Raw genomic sequence first — 15,019 nt, 5'->3', positions numbered from 1 at the left:
CAGAGCTTATATTATATTTTTACATGCTGTGGAGCCATTTTTGGGAGCATTTCAAGTTGCTATACATCAATACAACCATTATAGCCCAGATTTTAATAATATGTATTCATTAAGTGCATAGTAATTACATAAATTGCAAAAAAGTGCAATAAACTACAAAAAATTGAAAATCGTTTTTGATTTTTTTAACATATATTTGTAGTTAGAGAAATTTAAGAGTCTTATCCCTCAAAACTGTAAATACAAAAAAGTTGCACAAAATAGTTTCCCACCACAGGAAATTTATTTTGAGTGTCTTCATAGTTTTATTTTTGAAATACACCAATTTTTATACACTGCAGGAAAAACAAAAATAAATATTATACTGCAAATTTGCAAAAAAGCAGCATATGCATCAAAATAAACTATTTCCAGCAGTGCAATATGAGTCCTAAGAATCCCAGAAACGACACAGAAAGTCATAAAGTCAAAGATAACTTTTAAAAAGACGAGTATAGGCCCTGAGGCCCTGATCGCAAAAAAGACTACATTTCCGCGAAAATGACGTCACTTCCGGTTTCGGGCAGGTAATGGCGGAAATGCAAAAGTTCGCGCTGACGTCTATTCCAACGTAGGAAGTGTTTTGAACAGCTGATCAGATCGGTAAAGCGTGTTTCTGGAATATTATGTTTTTGTTCCTGCAAGCGCTTTTTATGCAGTTTTTGCAAAGCTTTATGTGGAAGGAAACCGTGACCGAGGACAAGCTGATGGCATAAGATGTAAGTACAACTCCTCCGGTTTCATATGCAAAAAAAATTTTTGCGCTAGCTTACGTGGTTGCAGTGCTACTGGGATTTAAAAATAGTTACGCATAACAGAGCGTTCCCGCTCCGATCGGCTCTAAAGGGTTAAACCTGACATTCACCCTCCACTGGGAGCACTGGGGGAAACTCAGGGCTCAGCATCTTTCCCAAAGATACTTTGACACACAGATTTGACTGATCTACTAACCTTCTAATTAATAGACCTGCTCTGCCTCTAAGTCAGAGCCACCCTGCTGTTAGATTGTTAGGTTTATATTGTACTGTATGTACTGACTGATCTGTCTTAAAGAGCTCATAACTGCAAGATTGATATGTTTTTGGAGTCACAATATAATGTGACACACACACACACTTGAGCAACCTTATTTAAAGGCTCTTCCCACAGCTTTGACTATAAATGCTATTCATTATATTTATATACAAAAGGATGAATGAGTTCTTCTCGGTTTAAATCTCCAACAGTTATGATCATTATATATTTGATATTCTGATAACAGGAAGTGGTGCACAAGCTGAGATTAGATAAATGTAAATAAATTAAAATGTAATTTAGGGATTTAAAAAAAAACATGTCAAGACGTGGGTACAAATAAAAGAGTAAAATTTATCTGATGTTGTAGTTTTTCAGACTGTTATTCCTTATTTGTCCTCTAGATGTTGCCAGTGTGTTTGACTTTCTTCCTGCTGCACACTTTCTCCAACGTGTGTCACTTTGTGCTATATGGAAGAAAGTTCTGGATAATGAATGGGATGTTTATGTTACTTTCATTATATAAAGTCAGATAAAGTACCCACTCCAAACACCCACCCTGACCCCACTCCCACTTTTACTGTACTGACAGCAACACTCTCGATGCATGGACCCCACGAGTTTGTGCAGACCTGATACTGTGAGTCATGTATGTGAGAGTGGTGCTGCCTTTCTCTGCACCCCTGTGAATAAGTGTGGCTGAGTTCAGTTATCTGTAAGAGAAGTCAGTAATGAGTCCATTACAGTCAGCACTGTTTGCTTTTAAACATGTAAAGCTGTGTAAGGTGTGACTGGGTTCATTATTCTGCTGCATTATGAAGTTTTTCCCACAAACCACAAGGCAGAACTCTTAGTGAGGGTCAACATGTTTCTTTTTAATTCATCTGAAAAAGCTATCTTTAAATTAAGCACATTTTTAAAGTCGATCTGAAGAAATGACTTGATTGGCTGAGGGGCTGCCACATTTAATGAGTTACAATGCACACAACTGGTCTGTGTTTCCTGTGTGTACACACTGACTACTGTAAAGTTAAAAGGAAAACACTGTGCAGGTTAAAATAATTCCACTGTAAATATGAGAAAATCTGCAGTGAGTAAAAAGTTTGTTTTTAAATTCTAAGAGTTTCAGATTATTTCCAGGTTTATATAAAAATAACATAGATTATGTTTCAGTGTAATAAAGATACAATGTTGGCGCATATGGGACGAATCTGCTCGAGGTTTTGGATTTAAAACACATCTCTAATAGTGTAACAGAATTCATTTAAAAAAAACAAAAAAAAACAACAAAAGGTAAGCAAAGGTCACTTTAATGTTCCTTCATAAAATATATAAATAATAAAGCAGAAGTTACTTGGCAGTGAAGGATCACAATCTACAAAGCTACCCTCTGTTCACAGATACAAAAAGCTTGTTTTGTATTTACAAATAACTGCATGAACTACAGTTCTTTACTTCTGCTAATGTGCTTGCAGCCTTAACCACAATGACTTTATTTCTATTTGTTTTTCTTTTGACATTTCTCAAACCCTTTGACTAGACAGTTATTAAAACGAGTTTCCAACTTTGCATATCATACCTGGCTTTGTTTCTAAATCCTTAAAACTTCAGTATTTTCCAGGTTTATATAAAAATGTGTGTCAGTGTCATGTTGAGGAGATGCTTTGCAAAATATGAGAAGAATCTGCTCCAGGTGCTTGATTTGAAAGAGAACTTCAAGGCAAATAAAATGATCGAAACATCAAATAGTAAGCAAAGATCACTTTACTGTGTGATTTCAATAACATGACCAGGGGTCTCAAACTTTAATGAGGTGTGAGCCACTGCTGGCACTGTCATCTCATTGCAGGGCCACTTTAGTGTTTTTCTTTTTTTCTTTTTCTTTTTTTTTGTGTACAAAACAAACAAACAAGAAAACACCCACAAACATTTCCGTAAACAGTGTTTTGTTTGTTTTTTAAAGTTGAAATATTGTATAACAAGACAAAACTGCAAACATGAATGCAAATTGTTTTTTCCTAACTCATAACTAACTGAAGTCTTTCATTGAACTACCAAATAAACAAATTGGTCCTCTCTTTCTGGCAGACACGTGGCAGCACTTCTGCTATTGGTTTGAGAGCGTTTATTGGATTTTTCCCTGCTTCCCCCTGGACCCTGGAGCCCCGGACCATTTCCCCCGCCACACTGTATATATATTCTCACCTGGTGTCTCCCTGTAAATAAACACACTTTCTCTTTATCAAGGATACCTGGTCTGCACGTGAGTCCGTTTCAAACATTGTGACATATTGCCTTCATATGAAATCATTTTTGGGGTTTTAACCCTGTAAAACCGGTAGGAGCGGGCACGCTCTGTTTTGCGTAACTATTTTTAAATCCCGGTAGCGCTGCAACCACGTAAGCTAGCGCAATAATTTTTTTTGCATATGAAACCGGAGGAGTTGTACTTACATCTTATGCCATCAGCTTGTCCTAGGTCACAGTTTCCTTCCACATATGGCTTTGCAAAAACTGCATAAAAAGCGCTTGCAGCAACAAAAACATAATATTCCAGAAACACGCTTTGCCGATCTGATCAGCTAAACCGGAAGTGACGTCATTTTCGCGGAAATGTTTTTACCATCAGGGCCTCATGAGCCTATACTGGTGTTTTTAAAAGTGATCTTTGACTTTATGACTTTCTGTGTTGTTTCTGGGATGCTTAGGACTCATATTGCACTGTTGGAAATAGTTTATTTTGATGCATATTCTGGTTTTTTTTGCAAATTTGCATTATAATATTTATTTTCGTTTTTCCTGCAGTATATAAAAATTGGTGTATTTCAAAAATAAAACTATGAAGACACTCAAAGTTAATTTCCTGTGGTGGGAAACTATTTTGTGCAACTTTTTTGTATTTACAGTTTTGAGGGATAAGCCTCTTAAATTTCTCTAACTAGAAATATATGTTAAAAAAACAAAAACGATTTTCAATTTTTTTGTAGTTTTTTGTAGTTTATTGCACTTTTTTGCAATTTATGTAATTACTATGCACTTAATGCATACATATTATTAAAATTTGGGCTATAATGGTTGTATTGTTGTATATCAACATCGCACTCGACAAGAAAAAAAAACTTCAAGGGCCAAATTGCATTATATTTCTTCACATCAAGTAGAGGTGACGTGGGCTGCAAGTGGCTGCAAGTTTGTAGCTACCACAATGACTCCGTCACACATCAGTCAAGAGAAGAATTTAGTTCCTGTAGACAGAGAAGAAAGTTATTTTTATATGTAAAGTGTGGAAATGAGTGCAATGAGTGAATTTGCTATTTTATGACACTTGTACACATCTGAGTGATACTGCTGAAGAAAGTTTCAGTTGTTCATATTAAACTTGTTGGCTCTTCAGGCCTGGAGTTCGACGGCCCTGATTTAAAACAACAGTAACATCTGGTATCAGTTTGTGTCAAAGAAACCTTTACATTGACTCATTTGCCTTGTAATGAGCACTAACAAATACTTCATAGGAAAAGTAAAAATTTGAGATGATTGGTTGTTCTAGTTCAGTGTGGTACGCGTACGCTTACCAGGCTTACCAGCTTGCACCACCAAATGTTGAAGGAAGTCTTGAGTGAAGAGGAATCTGCCGTCATTCATTCCTAGCAAGGACAGCATGCACTGACACCTCGAGAGTGGTACCATCACCCAGGCCTGAGAGAGAGAGGAGTTTCTTGGCCCGCTCTGCATCGGAGAGGGAGTAGCAACGCTGCAGCACCTTGACAGCGGTGTATTTCCCTTGAGATCCCAGACAAGGGTCATCACATGGTGGGTGGACAGTGGATCCAGCAAGGCAACCATAAGCCTATAAGAGTGAAAACAGATATAAGATCCCTTGAAAAATTATATAATTTAAACTTGTATGTTTTGGATACTTACTAAAGCAATATGTGAATCAGAATCAGAATCGTGTTTATTGGCCAAGTATATGTGCAGACACATACAAGGAATTTGGTTCCGGTAGATGGTGGCTCTCAAGCACAGCAATGTAAATCACACACACACACACACACACACACACACACACACACACACACACACACATTACATCATACATTACACATGCATAAACATACATACACAAAGCTGTGTAAACAGACTATAAATAAGCAATCTAAACTTATATGCATAGAATACAGAAATGAAGTGAATAAATGCCACAGAATGTACATAAGGTGCAGTTGCAGTCTGTGAAGAGAAAATGTAGAAGGCAAAGGAACTCAGACTCAAGATATCTTTTTCATGTGAACACATGGACGATCCCCCCCCTCATCGCCCGATCCATCCTGCAGCAACGTGTGCAGGACAGACTTTGAGAGAGAGGAAAGACCGCGCCGTGCATCCAGAGCTTTCTTTATTTATACTTAAACGAGCTTTCAGGGAAGTAGGAGTGGCAAAAACATTTCCATAATAGGAGAGACTGTTCGCTTGCCGGTTAACAAAGGAGGTATTATGTATAGAAAATGCAGACATTTTCCATAAAAGGAAAGAAGGAGAGGGAGAGCGCCAGTCTGTCTGTTTAAAACCGGATGTCACCACATTCCTTTTACACATATGGCTTCAATCTATCTCTCCCTGTGTTGGCTCCAATTCACATCCTCTTCTTCCTTTAATAAAGCTACAACTAAGCATAAAAACAAAATTAAAAAATCTCTCAACACAGTCTGGCAGTGGGAGCAGTGTGACAGGTCAACTGTTTAGGAGGGAGATGGCGAGGGGAAAGAAACTGTTCCTGTGTCGGGTGGTCTGCAGACTTCTATACCGTCTGCCAGAGGGCAGCAGGTCAAAAAGTCTGTGTCCAGGGTGTGAGGGGTCTGTGATGATTTTCCCTGCCCGTTTCCTGGTTCTTGAGAGGTGCAGGTCCTGGATGGAGGGCAGGGGGCACCGATGATCTTCTCTGCTGCCCGTACAGTCCGCTGCAGTCTGCGCCTGTCCTGTTTAGTGGCTGCACCATACCAGACTGTGATGGAGGAACACAGGACAGACTCAATGACCGCAGTGTAGAACTGGATCAGCAGCTCCTGTGGGAGACTGTACTTCATCATCATCATCATCATCATCATCATCATCGTTTATTTGTATAGCACTTTAAGAACACACCAGGCAGACCAAAGTGCTGAACAACACAGATCAAAACGACTACCAAATTAAAAATACCATAAAATCATTACATACAATAAAATAAATAAGGTGTCAGTTTCCTACAGAGTTAAAAGCCAGGGAATAAAAATAGGTTTTCAATCTGGACTTAAAGACCTGCACTGATGACGCTTGTCTAATTTGGAGGGGAAGGTTATTCCAGAGCATCGGAGCCGCAATTGAAAAGCCACGGTCTCCTCTGCATTTCAACCGCGACTTAGGGACCGACAGCAGCAGCTGCTCAGCTGAACGGAGCAAGCGGGGAGGAACATGTGGCTTCAGCAAATCAGATAAATAGACAGGAGCCAGACCATTTAAAGATTTAAAAACCAATAAAAGGACTTTAAAACGAACACTAAATTCAATGGGAAGCCAATGCAAGGAAGCCAGAACCGGAGTGATGTGATCGAATTTCCTACTACCGGTTAAAAATCGCGCCGCCGCATTTTGCACTAACTGCAGGCGTGACAAGGCAGTACTTCCCTAGTTGTCTCAGGAAGTACATCCTCTGCTGGGTCTTTTTGAGGATGGAGTTGATGTTGGTCTCCCACTTCAGGTCCTGGGAGATGGTTGTACCCAGGAACTTAAAGATCTTCACAGTCGACACAGGGCTGTCTGATATGGTGAGGGGGAGCAGAGTTGAGGGATGTCTCCTGAAGTCCACTGTCATCTCTACAGTTTTAAGAGTGTTCAGCTCCAGATTGTGCTGACTGCACCAGAGTACCAGCTGTTCAACTTCCTGCTGGTATGCAGACTCATCACAATCCTGAATGAGGCCAATGACGGTGGTGTCATCTGCAAACTTTAGGAGTTTAACAGCCAAGTTGTTGGAGGTGCAGTCGTTAGTGTAGAGGGAGAAGAGCAGTGGTGAGAGGACACATCCTTGAGGGACACCAATACTGAGGGACCGAGTTTCAGAAGTGATCTCCCCCAGCCTCACTTGTTGCTTTCTATCTGTCAGGAAGCTGGTGATCCACTGACAGATAGCTGGTGACACGCTGAGCTGGGAGAGTTTGGAGGAGAGAAGTTCAGGCACGATGGTGTTAAAAGCCGAACTAAAGTCCACAAACAGGACCCTGGCATAAGTTCCCGGGTGGTCGAGGTGTTGCAGGATGTAATGCAATGAAAGTAATGAGAAAGTGGCCAGGGTGTAACTATTGCAGTGTTTACAGTGTGTTAGATGGAGGAGTTGTACAGGGAGATGGCCACAGGCAGGAATGATTTCCTGTGTCGTTCAGTGGTGCTTTTTGGTAATCTCAGTCTCTCACTGAACGAGCTCCTGTGACTAGCCAGTGCGTCATGGAGTGGGTGGGAGGTATTATCCAACATTGTCTTCATCTTGGACAACATCTGCCTGTCAGACACCACCTTAATGGAGTCCAGCTCCATCCCCACAACTTTATCGGCCTTGTGGATCAGTGAATTTAGTCTGTTGGCATCTCTGACCCTCAACCTGCTGCCCCAGCATGCAACAGCATAGAGGATAGCACGGCCCACAACAGAGATACAACATCTTTTCACTTCACTTCTGGCCAGAGTCGAGCCGAGAGATCTCAGCCTCTATGACACTGCCTGATGGTCACGTGTTAAAGTCTGTATGCCTTACACAAACATAGACATCATTTCACTGAGCATGATGTTTGTATCCCACTCACAGCACAGAATTTGTTTATGAGTGAAAGCAGAAGTAGAGTTAGCTACTCGGTGTGCCTTAATAGTCAAATTTATTAAAATGACTCAAAAGTACGAAGCAGAAACTTTATCCTGGTAATCCAACAGTCCTGCATCATATCACCAAGCACATGATGAATCTGTCTGTCTCTCTTTCTCATAATGTAAATGACATCTTTCATAACTGGAATATATAAATCCCTCACATCAGTGGATCATTCATTCAGAGGGAAAGTCAGACTTTTATTTTAATATTCAAATCCTGACCAGGACAAAAAAGAGCTCTCTATACTGTGTTTCAATATTTACCTGAGAGCTGTCTTCATGAACACGTTGGATAGAGAAGAAATTATCACATGTAAGTTTAAAAACTGTAATATATTTAATGTATAGTACAGAGGTGATGTGTAAAGAATATTTAAAATAGTTTGTCATGTGTTACAAAAAAGAAACATTTATCTTGCACGACGTTTACTGAAAAGACTTGTGAGCTTAAAATAACAAGAACTTCCAAGATGAGTAACATTAATGGTTTCATTACCTTCTCCATGAGCTGCTGAATTATTAAAAATGAATTAATTTCTGTTCTGGTTCATAATATTCACACTATTTTTCTTTATCTAGCTTTCTGTTTAATCCATCTTTTCTTTCCTGATATAAAGGTGCATCAAAGAAGTTCTGTTCAAATCTTCGTTTCCTTGAGCAATAAAACATCACTTTCATCTGTCAGATCAAAGATGCAGTGGAGTCTGTATCTGCTTATTCTGATGGGTAAGTGGATTTTAATTTAAATAAAATGACTGTAGATTACTACTTAATTACTACTGATTACTACTTGACATGTTTTTTTAAAAGAAATTCTGTTTTAAAAAAAATCTTATATAATACCTCTGCAGGCACTTTGTTTTATACCTTATATGTATGTGTGTATTTGTACTTATTTGACTGTTACTCTCAGCTCTGTACAAGATTGCCCATGTACTTGGACCTATTGTATGTATGCAACTGGCAAATAAAGGACTTTACCTTAGATTCACTCAGTCTTCTCATATGTGCACAATCACTGCAGTCAGAGTCTCATTTATGTGACAATTTCAACCTTATGTTTGATTTGCTAATGTGACTTTTTTGTTTATCATATTTCTGTATTTCAGGTCAGTGTTGCCTCTTTACATGCCGCCTGTATGAGTACCACTTTATTGCAGAAAACAAGAGCTGGTCTGAAGCACAGAGATACTGCAGAGAGAAATATACAGACCTGGCCAAAGTGTTTGACATGACAGACATGAGCAGACTCCGTAACTCCACACAGAATCAAGGAGAAGCCTGGATTGGACTGAACAACAACACAGGTGGAAACAGGACGTGGCGTTGGTCTCTGCCAGGAGTGGAATACATTCATAATGACAGCAGCTGGAATCAGAATGTAAGATACGGTACTGAACCTGGGCCTGGAAACTGTGGGAGGAAAAGAGACAAGCTGGTAGATGTTTCATGTCACCATCCTATGTGGTTCATCTGCTACGATGGTGAGGAGATATGAATAATATTAAATAATATTATAATATCATGATATAAAAATATAATGCAATCACATAATTGTAAATTGAGAAAAAAGACAAACAATTTATTGAGGGATGTCTTTGTGTGTTTTTCTGTTTGTTTTACAGAAATGAAGAAAGACAATAAAACATTGTATTTGATTGAAACATTTATGAACTGGACACAGGCTCAGAACTACTGCAGATCAATTTACACTGACTTGGCCAGTGGACTCGATCAGGTAGATGGAGAAGAAATGAAGGCTCTGATTACAACTACGTTTAGCGCATGGGTCGGCCTGTTCAGAGACAGCTGGAGGTGGTCAGATGGGAGTGATTTCTCTTTCAGATACTGGGATATGGAGTTATTCAATGATGAACAAAGCAACAAGACATGTGCTATGACTCTGTTAAACAGATCAGGAAACTGGAGCTCTGATGAATGTGGCAAAGAAAAACCCTTCTTCTGTTATGATGGTGAGTTTTTATCAACATGTGTCTGACTGGTTTTCTCTAAAAGGAGGATCACTGGAATCACTGACAAGATCCAACTGAACATGTTGTGTATTTTTCCTCCACCTACATCTGCATGTTTGCTGAATTCATCTCATAAACATGAACACACTTAGTTGACAGTCAGATGACTTTAAATATCTGTGGGATAACTTTGAGCTACTTTTAGGTTCAACCAACGTTTTAAAGTCTCTGTTGTCTGTAAATATGGAGAGAAGTTGTTTTGGATTCCTAATAGTTTAAAAACACATAAATATTTCAGGATGTTGTCGACCTGTCTGCACAAAGTTCATTAACATTATTATACTGTTTTCTACTGAGGGCAGAGTAACACACACGCTTTTTGTAGTTTTTGTTTCATTGGAATAAAATAAACAGCACTTAGAGTTTCTCATGTTTACAGCTCACATATATTCAACTCAATGTGTTGTTTTTTTCTTTATGGCAGATAAATTGATCCTGATCAAAGAAAACAAGACCTGGGAGGAGGCCTTGGATTACTGCAGAATATTTCACAGGGGACTGGTCACCATCACTAACCATTACCAACAGAGATGGGCAGAGGTGAGAGCCAAGAATGCATCGAGTCCTTTTGTCTGGCTCGGCCTGCGCTACTCCTGCACTCTGGATCTGTGGTTCTGGGTCAATGACAAGCTGGTCTGTTATGAGAAGTGGAGCAGAGAGGGAAAGACTGAGGAGTGTGGCAGGGCTGTGGGCATGCAGAGTGGAGGACAGTATGAGTGGGTCAGTCAGAGAGACAATGAGACATATAATTTTGTTTGTTTTAAATAAGATTTCTGATGTGTGTCACTGGCTCTTGTTTTTATTTTTTTACTGGCAAAAGTTCAACTAATAGCAAAACAACAAACAAAAAAACAAACAAACATTGTTGTAACCAGCACAATATTGGCAATATCTGATATTCACTAAAGTAAATATAGTTTCCTTTTGACTGCCTGATTCAGTGATATCATAATTACTTACTTTCTTTATTATTGCTTCATTACTCCATTGTTGCACTTTTGTTGTTGGATGTCAGAAACGATGTTAGTTTTGGTTTTCATATTTGCTGTTTATTTTTTATCTTTGCAATACTTTTGTCTTTGTGCACTTACACTTATAAACTGGTCTTAATGATAATATTTCTAAATATTAAAATCTAATCCAACAAACCAGAGCATTTATTGTTAGATTTGTATTGTTGATTGTCATTTATGCTTAGAAATATCTACTTATATATGCTTAGAGTTTTATAATTAGTTTAGATTGGTAGAGGTTTGATCCTTAATAGTCTGCAAACTTTGTGTGCATTCCAGAGCACTCTGGGAGCATGGGAGAGGTCGTACCTTGTCTTATTGTTTTATGGTAGGATGAACGTAGCTATATCTGTCTTAGTCTAAGTGCCTTTTGTTTAAATGAACTGCTGGACTTCCAGACCAGCAGGGTTAGGGAAGTCTTTATGGGGTCACACTCTGACCACACACACACACACACACACACACACACACATACACACACACACACACAACGCACAGGCAAGGTACTCTTTGTTTGTATGTAGACGTAATATGTTAATGAACCTATGTATATCCATGTAACCTCAATAAAGAACAGTGTTACGGGGGAGCAGATGAGAGCAACTGGGGTCAAGCGAAGGAACGGCGTTTGTCCGGTTCTCTCCCGTGCACGAGAAACATGAAGAACTTTGCCTACTCGTGTCTTGTTTTGCTGTGTAATTAAATTGTCCTTAACATTCCAGCGAATAGGTTTATGCTACAAACCTATCATTTATATTGTAAACTGTCACAAAAACCATGTAACTACTTTTTGTCATAATGATCTCCTGTTTAAAGTGACATGCTGCAAACCGATGATCTGCCTGTCATTATAAATAAATACTCAGTTGCAAGTGTAACAGTCTAGACTCCTTACAAGAGTTCTTGGTACATTTATTTATACAGGAAATTCTTTATAGTTCGACCCTAATGAAAAAAAACTCATCTTCTCAAAAACTGCTCCAATGACCTGAGAACTCTTGGCATTATCCAAGTGATCAGTCTCCAACTTGCAATTAAAAATGTCCTTACAGTCCAGGATAGAGCAGAAGAGACCCACTCATCTGTGCCTGATAAAATTTGAATGATTTCCTTTGTGTGCATCATGAGGAAATTTGAAGCCTAAACCTCTGAGTGTCACATGTCAAGCAATATCATCATGCACTTAGATCAGCGGTTCCCAAACTTTTTTTTTTTTGCTGGGCCCCCCTTTGTTTTACAAGAAAAATGTTTGCGCCCCCCCCCCCCCGGCCTGGGCGTGCGCACAAACACATCCTCCAACCACACACACCCATATTTTGCTCCATTGCGGTTTATTTCACACCTCAAACATTTAGTAAACAATTCAGCAAATACAAGTAATCTGCAATAAATTACAGGTAGTAATAAAATAAACTACTAACTCTTTTACGCACCTACACGGGTATTTTTGAAAAACACAGCTGTTTCGTCCACACGTAAACCGTGTTTCGAATCACTGAAAACTGAGATTTTTAAAACTCCTTTTTTGCGTTTACGTGTGGACGAGGAATACAGAGTTTATAATGCAACGTCAAAGGTATGTGCCTTTTTTCACGTCACGCTGTGCGCCACGTTATTGTTTACATGAGATGAATTGCAGAATGGCAGATAGAGACAAAATACTGTTACTATGACTATTTGCAGGTTTTACATGCTTACATACACATGCAGTTAATGTCCCTCCATTTAGAAAGGCAGAGGTGTCACGGTGTGATTATTTTACATGCAGTTGTTTATTTCCTGTGTAATAATATTCAACATTGCTTCGTCTCTTGCTCTTGCGGTCGCACTTTTCTCCTCTCCTCCTCCTCCTCCTCCTCCTCCTCCTCTCCCTTAGCTTCCCTGCTTAGCGTCTTATGTCCTTGTCTAGTCTCGTGTTTTTTGTATTACTTTTCCCTGGAACACTGTATCACAGTCTGTTCTCTAAAACCTAAATGAGGAATTATGGATTTGATCAACTGGTCCCTAAATCTAATCCACATGTAAAAGGAACAGTTACATTTCTTCTAAATGCACTTTCAGCTACAGTTTATTTGCAGCTATACAAAGAGAAAAATACATGAAACCTCATCATGATACCATCATAAATAAGACCATATAAACATAGTTTTCATTTTAAGCTTTTGTGAGAGATACACATGTTGACGGGGTCGGGTTATGTTAAAAAGTATAAATTGTTATACTTTGTTCATTGGTTCAAAGGTACCCCACACATCTTTTTTGTTTGCTTGTTTGTTCTGGTGTATTTTTCATTTGAACTGTTATTCTGCCAGAGTACTCATATTTACAAGATGGCATTGAACGCCCCATTGGTGTGTCAGGAAAATTTTTTTGGACATATGTTCCTTGAAAGGGATTGGAGTCGTTTCTTTTTCCACCGCAGCCAAGGGCTAGGAGTTGGAGAGAAGCTGCTGTAAGTTTTTGTCATGGATCTGATTGTGAAATAAAGCATATGCAGTGAGAAAGCAACTCCCGGAGTCATCCCTGCCTTAAAGCTGCAACACTTTGCTGTAATGATATCTGTTTTTATTTGGCTTTCATTGGTATTCATTGTTAGTTTTGAACTACGAAGTTGGATTTTGGTATTGTTATATGATTATAGCTGCATTTGGTAGTAGTGTTGATTTTTTACCTTTTGTTTCTACCATTTTTCATGGATCAGTCTCCTCTCCAAAGCCCTTTTGTTTTTATCACATTTAACTTTCTGCGTTAGATGTTTCCCTTTTTAGATTTTCTCTCTTTCATTTTGTTAGCTATGTGTCCTTTGTGCTTTGTCTTTAGAATTGCATCCTCCCTCATTACCTTCAATTATTTTCAACTTTTTTTTCCCAAGGTGTTTCTACTCGCCCTGATTAGAGAAAGCATTCTTTTTGTTATCCCGCCTTGTTTGTTACCAGCCTGTTTTGGAATTTATTGGATTGTAGTTGCTTTCTTTCAGGATTTCTGCACTTTTGTAACTTTCAACATACAAGCTTTCAACATAAATAAAAGGTCAAGTTTACATTTATGTGTATAGTCAAGAGTGCTGTTGCACACGGTGGATAGGAAAATGCATTAAAACACTGCCTGTGCATGGGAGCACAGACTTGTAAAAGAACAGATGGAAAATAGTTTTATATGCACAAAAATGAATGATTCACAGACACATATCACACATATGTTTGGTAATGTACTTGCAGTCTTAACCATAGCCAGTGATCAGTTATTTTCTTTTCTTGTCAATTTTCTCAATCGCTGTGACTAGACAGTAATTACATTTAGTTTTTAGATAACACATCGTAGTTTTTAAAGAAAAATGAAATATGTTCTTTAAGTTAAGCTATTGTTACTCCCTTCACTTTTCTAGTCTTCTACCTGTAAAACTCTAAGAGTGAAACATCAAATCCTGTTCTTGAAGAGGAATTATTAAACACTCAAATCTTATAACTAACTGTCATATACACACAATACTTACTGGCTACTAGTATTAACACTCCTTCCTCTCCTATCTCACATGTTACTCATGGGAAGAAAAAATTATGGTGTTGTTGTCATTGCTTTTTGTTTCCTGTAAAGACTATTGAATGCTGAGGTGCGTGCCTGGTTTCCTGTGTGAGGCACTGGCTCTATGGTTTTAACATTATACAGTATATAACTGTACATATACAGATTATTTATAACAGCTACAGGTGGAGACCATCAGAAAGCTGTTGGCCAAATCAGATATTTCGCCATCTAGAGTATATCATAATATCAAATCTTTCAGAGAATTAGAACTGGAAGTTTACACATGTCGAAAGGCACTATTAATGCTGAAAGCTATATACAGGTTTTAGAGCATGAAGGAATTTTTATGGAGGCTTGGATGAAGCCTGAGTGATGAGGGAGAGGCAGTGATGAAGAGGAGCTGGGTTGCACGAAGGCATCTGCAAGGGAGAATGTCAGATGTCATGTGAAAGTGAGATTTAAAGTAGGCGGAGTGAAGGCTGATTGGGCTGAAGAAGG

General features: G+C 38.7%; 1 protein-coding gene across 2 annotated transcripts; it reads left to right on the top strand.

Moving 5' to 3' along the window:
• The first annotated feature begins 8,214 nt into the window (after positions 1-8,214).
• Positions 8,215-11,188, top strand: LOC147333354 (C-type mannose receptor 2-like). 2 transcript variants are annotated; one of them, XM_086287260.1, is made up of 5 exons: positions 8,215-8,263; positions 8,636-8,676; positions 9,060-9,434; positions 9,576-9,923; positions 10,408-11,188. In XM_086287260.1, exons 2-5 carry the CDS (start codon positions 8,643-8,645, stop codon positions 10,749-10,751), a joined length of 1,101 nt encoding a protein of 366 aa, XP_086143386.1. In that variant the 5' UTR covers positions 8,215-8,263; positions 8,636-8,642; the 3' UTR covers positions 10,752-11,188. The 2 variants fall into 2 exon arrangements, with proteins under 2 accessions (XP_086143386.1, XP_086143387.1); XM_086287261.1 differs by lacking the exon at positions 8,215-8,263 and having other exon boundaries at positions 8,574-8,676.
• The last annotated feature ends 3,831 nt before the right edge of the window (positions 11,189-15,019 follow it).

Source organism: Aulonocara sp. 'chitande type north' Nkhata Bay, linkage group LG3, assembly GCF_057382095.1.
Source record: "Aulonocara sp. 'chitande type north' Nkhata Bay isolate Kocher_YH1m ecotype deep benthic linkage group LG3, A_spYH_male_GT1.1, whole genome shotgun sequence".
In the NCBI taxonomy this organism is placed as follows: Eukaryota; Metazoa; Chordata; class Actinopteri; order Cichliformes; family Cichlidae; genus Aulonocara; species Aulonocara sp. 'chitande type north' Nkhata Bay.
The sequence above is the reverse complement of the archived record's forward strand: the minus strand, read 5'-3'. Positions and strand labels throughout refer to the sequence as shown.